General features: G+C 41.8%; 1 protein-coding gene across 6 annotated transcripts in view; it reads right to left on the bottom strand.

Annotated features, from left to right (window-relative positions):
• Positions 1-8,995, bottom strand: part of DLGAP1 (DLG associated protein 1) — a 325,804-nt gene extending 316,809 nt beyond the window's left edge. The window contains exon 1 of one of the 6 annotated variants that reach the window (XM_007456571.1): positions 7,978-8,995. In XM_007456571.1, coding sequence (XP_007456633.1) covers positions 7,978-8,934 — 957 coding nt within the window. In that variant the 5' untranslated portion in view covers positions 8,935-8,995. Of the gene's footprint in view, positions 1-2,754; positions 2,855-3,233; positions 3,383-7,977 lie in introns of those variants that run through there. The other 5 variants (XM_007456577.1, XM_007456572.1, XM_007456575.1 and 2 more) reach the window with 5 other exon arrangements.
• Between the last annotated feature and the right edge of the window lie 633 nt (positions 8,996-9,628).

The raw sequence follows: 9,628 nt of genomic DNA on the forward strand, positions 1-9,628 counted from the left end.
TGCATATTTTAGAAGTGTGGGTAAAGGAATGCCTATGCAGATGTAACTTGTATATATGGACCTGGACACATGCGTACAACATACAGTAACTCTAGACTGCACGTAACTCTGCTTCCTAGACAGCTCTGTGATAGCACAAGCCTGAATTTTGTAGGAAGTTTCCAAATTCTGGGAGAACAAGGAGTAGAAGCTCCAACTGACAGAGAAGAGTGGCAATGTACGTGAAAGAAAAGGTATACTTACCTAGAAAGCCCATTTCGTGAGTGTAATTAAAAGTCTATTGTAGAAATGGAAACAAGGCAGGGAATATTGCTAACCCCTAACAGATGGAAAAAACCAATTTTTTTTTTTTTTTTTTACGAGATAATCGTTTATATTCTTAAACTTAAAAGATCAGAGAACCAGAGGAGGTCATTCCTTGGTCATATGAGTGTTCCCCAAGAAATAAAAGTGTTAAACAATAGAAGTAAGAAATTGGTCACGCCAAATGAAGGAATGAGCTGGTGGGCGTCTCCTTACACTCTATTCCCTCCTTTACCTTTGCTAATTGTTTAACAGTAATTAGCTCTTTATCTTTGCCTTTTAGTTACAAACAGGATTGGGCTGAAGGAGAATAAATCATTCACTGAAAAAAAATTAAAGCCCCCCCCCCGGCCCCTTACCGCGGTTTCTGTCCAAGAATTTATTAGAACACTTAAATACGCATTTACAAAAATTGAGTAAAACGATTTTTCCCTGTGTCCTAATGTGTTCCAAATGGCAGCTAGGGACACAGCCTGCTGGTTGGGGATGAGGCGAGATGGTTTTGAGAAGCAGATAAGTGAGCCGTTGATGTGAAGTCCCAAATGCGTGTTATTTTTATCCAGCAGGAAAACTTACGGATTCAAAATTTCAAATGAGTAACATAAATCATAGTAAGGTCTTATAACTCCTTATGGATTTCAGTAATAGTAACCTGATTTGACCTGAAAAGGCCAAGTTTTTTTTTTTCTCTACCAAGCTATCCTGGCAAATGACAGAAAAAAATCTGACTGTTCAGAGGTACTACAATTTGAACCATATGAAGTTTCTGATTTCAGCTGTTTGGAACAATAAAGATGGAAGTTTTCCATGATTCAACTCACCAATGAGCACAGTAATCCACCAAGAGAGGTTGTTGCTTTTGAATCTACAACTAAAATGGTAAAAAAAACCTAGTCTAACCACCGAGTCAGAGCCAGCTGGCCATACTGCATATATATTTTAGTGACCCCCATAAAACCGTAAGCAAAAAACCAATGTGTTCTACCATTCACAAATCACGTTTGTGTTAGGTCATGTAAAGGCATGGTCTCAAGTGGACCAGGGATTATGGATGAATGCTTCTTTACTGAATGGTAAATATTTACCCTGGGCTCTTGTATTTAATTTTCAACCAAGCAAACTGTCCTCTAAGGAGAATGGAGAAAGAGGAGATAAAGTCCACTGGCTACTAAGGGATCCAAAGCTGGTTTTTCTTTTTTACTGTGTGCTAAGCAGTGCTATACCTTCCATTAGTAGATTGGACTCTGTGGGATCTGAAAGTCTGTGCCATGAAACCTTTGATTGTGGCTAACCAAGCACTTTTGGTATAGCTGAAAATGTCTTTAGCGTAATGAAACTGCAGACCAAGAATAATAAAGTTTAACAACTTTCAGGAAGGATTTTTGATCTTTCTTTTACTACCACTGACTCTTTCTGGACCCCTGCTTTCTCAGAGTATTTTGCCAGTTGTCTCCCCTGCCCAATACTGGGATATGAGTAACAGAGAGAATTATAGAGAATCAGAGAGAGAATTACCAGAATCACTGATTCTGCATTCAAAGTAGGAGCAGGCAGAAGTAACCTCATTTTTCTATCAAGAAAGAGGGACATCTCTACTAAGATCAGGGAAAAAATAGGGAGAAGACTGTACAAGCCAAATAGGAAATATATTCAAGAAACTTGACACTTTTTGCTGGATTATTAAGGCAATTTAAGTTGAAAATAAAGAAGATCGTCAATGTGGTTAACTTTTTTTTTTTTTTTTTTAAAGGCAGCAAGGAAACATCACAGTAACCAAAGTCACTAGCAGAACTGCTCAGCACTGTCACACATTTCACATAAAGTAGTTTTTTTAAAAACTGATTTAACATAATTTAAATTGTTCTAAAATAAGAGGAAGGAAAACCTCAGCTGGGGAAAGAAAACCCCACTGGGCAAAGGCTGACATAATCCTGAACAAAATTTTGAAAAATAGTTGTACCTGCATTGAAAAAATAACTCTGGGTTCATGCTTGTTATGAATGATTCTTCACTAATCTTTTGTGGAGCCTTATTTAACCAACAGGGAAAAAAAGCCACAAGAAAATCCACAGAAACCCCAACCATCCAGAAATTTTACTTTTGCAAAGGAACAGTAAGCATTCAGGATTCTTGTCATGGAAAACAACGGATCACATTTCAACCATTAAGACACACAATGTCCTCTCATGGCATCTAGCACCTTAGATCCTCTGTCAATTAAAGATTTTACGCAGCCTCTTGCAGACACAGATGTGTAGGTACCTGATGTCTCTACCTGTTTTCTCACCTTCTGTACACACATCAGATTTTAGCCCTTTCAGTTGTGCTAGCCATTATTTAGAGAAAAAGTAAAATAACAAAAACTCCCCCCGCCCCCCAAAAAACCCCTCCCACCTAAACAAACAACACACTATCACCAAATACAAAGTAATAAAAGAGTTGTACTCAAACCTGGTCAGTCCTTCCATTTCTTGAAACTTGCACACAAACTGAAGAAACCCACTCAGCCTTAAAAAGGTCGATCATTTTGCTCTCCTAAAATTTCATCTCTGAGGGTGCTTGCTTTCTTGTCCGTCTTGTGCGCGCGCTCTCTCTCTCCCCCTCTCTCTCCCTCTCTCTCTGTGTCTCTCTCTCTCTACTTTTACCGAAGAGCTTTGTTTCCTTTTTCCTGTGTCTGCTGCTGGATGAATGCAAAATACACGGATTTGAAGGGATTTTTTTTTTTTTTTTTAAGGCTGACAGTTGGAAATCTAAAATCTTGCTTTTCTGAATATCTTATTATGCCAGTCACTCAACACTCACTTTACATAAAGAGGCATATACAGAACCAAGAATCCTGCTTTGTTAAAGCGAAAACAAATCAACAACCAAAACTCCCTTTACTCCTTTGACCCCCTTCCTATTTTATTTACTTAACGATTAGCACTTACCCTGAGATGTGCCATAAATGCTCTATTCCAAATATACAAAAGCCAACCACATCTCAACTGAGAATTAAACAGTTTTAATGTCTTCAAATCCATGTCTCTGCTCCAAATCCTGATACAGACAGTCACTGGCAGCCGTACAGTAGTTCTAGAACAGCAGACATCTGATTCTTGACATTTAAAAATAACAATATTGGAAAAAAAAAAGGGAGTCTTTTTAAAATTAACTACAAACAGCTTGTGAGGAAGCACATCTCACCAATTGACTGTATTAACTGGAACTTGCAATGATTTCAAGCTACAGTATTTTATTTTTAAATCAATGTCAGACGGAGACCCAATACCTACAGACCGCTCATGTTCTATATAATCGTGGCAATGGCCTAAGTTAAATGATTTCTAAGTGATAATTCTACAAAGAGCAGATCAGAACTTTTTAGTATTCAGAATTCCATTATTGGTGAATATTAACCTATGCTCAGTCAAATTAAGCTAGGGACATTCCAGCCATTCCATTGCTCATCTGAGATGGGTCACATTTCATGGACATGCATTCTTAACTGTGTGCACCCAGAGGAGGTCAAATGAATGCATACATTTGCTACAGAATAAACCAAATATTAAAATGAAAAAAAAAAAAAAGCATTTATTTCTATTTCTGAAGCACATTATAGACTCAGACAGATCCACAGTCAAGTTTTAGCTCTCCCAACGACCATCCGTGAGTTCTTGGACAAATGATTTCAGCTTTTGTGCCTCAGTTTTGTCATCCATAAAATTGGAGTAAATAGTAATACTAATTTTACCAAGGTGTTTTGGGTACTAAATGAGCTATTGTATGATTTCTGGAACATAATAGGTATATAGTATATGTCGCTTCCTCCCTCTGTTTTATATTTGGAATGGGTAGGGATCGGGCGTAAATGGAGAAATCCAGGCTTTGAAGGCAGACAAATCAGGTTTGACTCTCTGTGTTGCCATGTACTAGCTGTGTATCCTTGGGCAAGTGACTTAATCTAATTTACTAAATCTCAGTTTCTTCAACTATAAAATACCTCATAGAGTTTCAGAGAGCAAATTAGATAACACTGGAAAAGCATCTGCTTTAAACATGTATTAAATGGTAGCTCCAGGCTTTACAACTCTTGAAAATGGCTCTAATTAGTGCTCTGCATATGTAACTTAGGAGTCTGAAGATGTGGACTGAGATCCCAGGCCTTCTTGACCAAGTGCCTTCCTTTATAGTAGAAGAAGGAGACCCGGAGAGCTGAAATGATGGTTCTAAGCCCTATCATTAGTGAGTGATCACCAACTAGTTAGCGGCAAATAGGAACTAAAACACTGACCCTCTTATTTAAAGTTCAATGCTTTGTCCGCTAAACTTTGTGACATTGAATTCAAACACATTTGCACATCCAGTTTCAATATTAGTTGATAATTAAAGCGATACAACTGGAAAAAAAAAAAAAGAACCTATTTGTTCCCAAATTTGCTTCTAAGAATGAGCTTATAAATGAAATTATTCTATAGGAGCTGAAGGGACCGGCTAAACCTATCTTCCTAAGGGGAGCTTCTGCAGGACAGAGATTCTCCCTTCCCTATAAAGCAAGAAGAGAGCTGGAAGGACGTCCAGTTCTTAGGAGTTTCCCATCTCCTCTCTCCCCTTGTGAATGTCCAGCTTCTTATTCCCTTTCTTTATAGGAGCTCTTCATCTCAGCGCACTGGCTGGGAAGCACACACTGCTCTACATTTAGTTTATTTATTAAACATACTATGTCCCCACTTTGAAATATAGGATTTTTTTTTCAGTTTGAAAGTCTTGCACAGAATAGGAGCTCAATAAATGTCAGTATTTGCTAAAGAAGACATGACTTGGAGCTCAGTTTATATTTCAAGTGTTGAGCTAGCATGTCTTAGAGTTAATTATTGCTCAATGAAGAACAGAAAATATTACCATTTTTTCAGTCTTTCAGTAACTCTGGAATTGAAGACAAAGGTGCTTCTGGTATCAAGTCAGATTAGCTATTACTCTCGGGAGGAAGGGAAGGAAATGGGATTGAGGAGGGTACCTGTGTGATCCATTGTAATTAATGTTTTATTTCTCTAGCTGGGTGATGTATAAATGGGTATTTATTTTTTTCTTGATACCTTTCTGTAAGCCTCAAATATTTCATTAAAAACAACTAGCTTAAGTGGGAAGCAGCCTCATAGCACAGGGAGATCAGCTCGGTGCTTTGTGACCACCTAGAGGGGTGGGATAGGGAGGTGGGAGGGAGATGCAAGAGGGAGGGGATATGGGGCTATATGTATACGTATAGCTGATTCACTTTGTTATACAGCAGAAACTAACACAACATTGTAAAGCAATTATACTCCAATAAAGATGTTAAAAAAAAAAAACTAGCATAAAAGAAGGCGAACAATTTGAAAATAGAATTTCCAAATCTTTATGAGATCCAATAATGCTACTATACTAAATCCCATACTTAAATCTTCAAGCTTTCATTCTTATTTTACTGAAGAACTTGAATAATAATATGTTTACTTTAAAGATTTGTTTTCCTCCTTGCTCGCCATTTCGTGTCCTTGATTCCGGAGTTGTGCTGGGGTGTTTTGGAAAGAGCTATTTTGCATCAGATAGATCTAAGTCTAAATCTCAGTTCTGCAACTTACTGGCCACATAGCATTACGTCACTTGATATTTCTAAGCCTCGGTTTCCTCTCTTGCAAAAACCGAGAGTTATTATCTGTAGCTCTCAGGACTATTATGAGGATTAAATGAAATAACAAATGTGAAAATGTTTGCGACAGTATCTGGTCCACAGTAGATTTTCAGTTAATATTGTTTTCCTTCTTCCTGTCCTTATCCTTCCACTTTTCACCACAATGGAGCTTTTAACTTCAAAAAGGTTATAAAAAGGAAAGGAAAATGAACTTAAGGTAGGAAGCAGGCAATTATGCTAGTATCATGAAAGCATTTTGTTACTAACAAAGGCTGGTCCTAGATCCACGTACAGTATCCTTTTAAATTAGATATTTCTTATCTAAGCTCATCACTACTTACTAAAGTTCAAGTTTTTTTTTTTTTAATTGAATCTGTCTTGTGTTTGCCACTAGTCACAAAACCTTCATAGATAAAAATGTATCCCAGGTTTTCTATCTCATTACACATCCTTTCTTCAAGACAGATATTTTATCAAAATAGTTTATTCTCAATAGTGGATGAGATTTACGTGCTTAAGGAATTGCTAAAGCTTTCAATTGTAACCCTTGTAATGGTCTTTTCTATAAGTTAAGAGACTTGGGTTCTGGTCCTACCTCTGCCACATACTAACAGTATGACCCACTAGGCCTTTACCTTTCTTTGAGTCTAGATTTTTACATGCTAAATGAATGAAGAGGTTGGATTAGATGATCCCTTTAGCTCTAAAATTCTGTTAGTGGTTCTTGATGACTTAATTAACACATGTAACAACCTTACAGTGAATTGAACGATGCCGCCTTCAGTAGGAAATACTGTGTTGTTTGTGAGAACTATCCACACAATAGTGGCCTCTTCTGAACTCTGGGAATGGGCTCTGGCACTGTCCTTGTCCAGTGACTGCCATTGACTGTCCAGTGACTGGAATATTTTCAGGGCCTGGTGGAGGCATTCCCAAGGGAGTCAGCTTTGTTAGAAGAAATCCAAAGAGAGCAACAAGATGAATGTCTTGGTGGAAGACTTTTTTCCTTGCATTTATTCCTAAGAGTGGGAAATGATTATGTCATGATTTTATAGTTCAGTGAAACCTTTTTTAAAAAGATGAGGATAGCAAGGGAGGGCAGAGAAAGACACTTTGAGAAGGAAAAATATGAGGATCCCTCTTATGGAAGGTTGTGTCTTGGGAAGAATGACAATACTAGAAGGAGGAGGTAGGGAAGAAAAAGACTCTTCCCCTGATATTATTATCCAGGTGAAATCTGTTTTAAGTGGATCGGAGGACAGTAGGAAAAACAGGAGACCGTGGAAGGGGAGGAGTGGCCTTGGGTCTGTACGTGTGTGGGATTTACATTCTGACACTAATTGTACTTTATTGTGCAGATGCTTCCCCTTCTTTTCCTCCTCTTCTCTGTGGTCCTGGGTCTCTGGAGCTGTGCCTGTCAGGTCCCCAGACTGGCTCCATCTCCACCTCCTCGGGGCGTAGGGCATCACCCCGACTCCCTGTGCTCTGGGGGGGTGGGAACTTGGGTGGGAGTGTGATTAGTGTTGGTGGTGGTATGAAGATTGCAGTGGTGAAGATGTAGGTTAATTTTTCCAAACTAATAGCTTCAGGCAGAATTTTAAATAATAATAATAATTAAAAAAAAACTGAATAGATCTAATTAAACTCTTTCCAGAATTCCAAAGATCATTGTTGACTTTTGTAAAAAGGTGGGTTTATTTTAAAATTCTGTGTAAACTCCCCTTTTCTCTCCTCCCTATCCCACGATCCTTCAGACAAAAGAGGAACACAAAACATTAATAACTCCTTGCCTTTAGGTAGGCATACTTTTCAAAGCACTTTTATATCTAGTATCTCAAGATAACTGGATGAGGTTGCTAGCAGGCTTGTTTCCTGATAGGAGCCCTCAGCCCCAGAAATGCTAAGTAATTCGCTCAGGTTCATATAGGCAATTCATAGTAGAGCCATGACTAGGACCCAGGAGGAAACACCACACAATCAGCAGGTACAACATCTAAGCATCCATCCCTCCACATAAGTGGTACCTGAAGGTACTGGCAGGAACGCTCCTGTTGACACGACTCTGACTTCACCATGGCCTGGTCCATGTTAACCGAGGCTTTCTGGTAAACCTCTCGGGCTCGACTCACGGTCAGTGTGGAGGACCAGGCGCTCTTCTTCAGCAGCGGCGCGTCTAGGGTGACGGGCAGGTTGGCACAGGTGGAGCACTTGACATCGTTGTTACTCCGGGAGGCCTTCACAGCCTGCTCGCTGATGGTGTTGTAGGCCTCCATGAAGTATTGGGAGGCCGAGCGGTCGGGGCACCTGCCCATGGTCATCACGCCCGAGGGGGCGTGGTAGATGCACATGTCGCCGTCGAGGTTGTCTTCGGAGCTCCACCAGCCCGGGGAAGCGTTGGTGCGGGGCTTGGGCTCGGGGCGGCGCTCCTTGCTCTTGCTGCGCTTGCCGTACCTCACGGTCTGCGTCTCGTCGGGGCTGGCCTTGCCCCCGTTGACGCTGCCCTTGGACGGCCCCTCCAGGGAGTGCGATTTGGTGAAGAGTTTCTGGACCGAGTGGACCAGGTGGCGGATGCGGCCGGGGCTGTCGCTGCGGTGCTCCACGGCCGTGCGCTTGTACTGCAATGTGTGGTAGCCATCCCTGTTGAGAGGCAGCTGCCTCTCAAACTGGTCCAGGAGGTTGGCGGGGATGCGGTTGGCCTTGGTGGCCAGGGTGCGAGGCACCAGGGCGCACTCGTCCTTCAGCTCCTGCTGCGAGGTGTAGTGCCGGCGCGGGAAGGTGCTGCTGGCCAGCGGGTCACTGAAGGGGCCCACGCACTCGGCCTGGAAGGAGGTACGCTGCGTGTAGTAGGGGTGGTCGGCCGGGTGGTGCTCCACCGGGCTCAGCAGGTATGGCTTGCGGTCTGCGTGGTGCGACAGCGAGTCACAGGCCGAATCGCAGGTGACTCCGTGGTGATGGCTGCGGCTGCCCGATAACCCTTTCATCGCTGATGGGCCGCAGCCACGGGGGTCATGGACACCCGGTGGTTAGGTTCCAGACCCGTCTCCCGCAAGGACCTGGGGGAATGAAGGAGAGGGGGACAATGGTTAACGCTTCACTTGGTCAATAGATATTGCTCTCTTTCCACGAGTTGGTTTTCTGGCAGAACTCATGACTCTCCCTAAAAGCAGCTTTGATGCATTGTTGGAAAAGCCCTGTTACCTCTGTAGGCCAGGAAAGCCCATGCCAGTCCTATAGGAGAGACAGTAGGGGTGAAAGCTAGTAAACCCGGAAAGAACGTATAAAAATGCTAAACTGTTTTTAAGTGACTTGGGGGAAAACCTGCCCCTCCCTCCAGGATTCCAAAAACTCTATCTTTCCCCTGAGGCTCTCCTTTTATTCTTAACTGGATGTTAATCGTCAAGCTAGCAGACCCGAAGGGCTCACTTAATCTGGGAAGCTTTTGCTGATCCGCCCCCTGCAGAGAGAATTAGTTCCCCTCTGTGCTCGCAGGGCATCTACTGCACACTCTCCAGCTCCTCTGGAATGCTTTGTCTCATGCTTTCCCTGCTAGCTCAAGCTCCCTGAGGCTAGCTTACCTCTTAGCCACCATTACATCCTTTACATCTCCCTACCTTGTACCAGGTGGGCCACATAGACACACAGTAAGCACCCCATAAATGTGAGTGAAAAACATAA

The sequence above is a fragment of the Lipotes vexillifer genome, unplaced genomic scaffold (assembly GCF_000442215.2).
Source record: "Lipotes vexillifer unplaced genomic scaffold, Lipotes_vexillifer_v1.1 scaffold429, whole genome shotgun sequence".
NCBI lineage: Eukaryota > Metazoa > Chordata > Mammalia > Artiodactyla > Lipotidae > Lipotes > Lipotes vexillifer.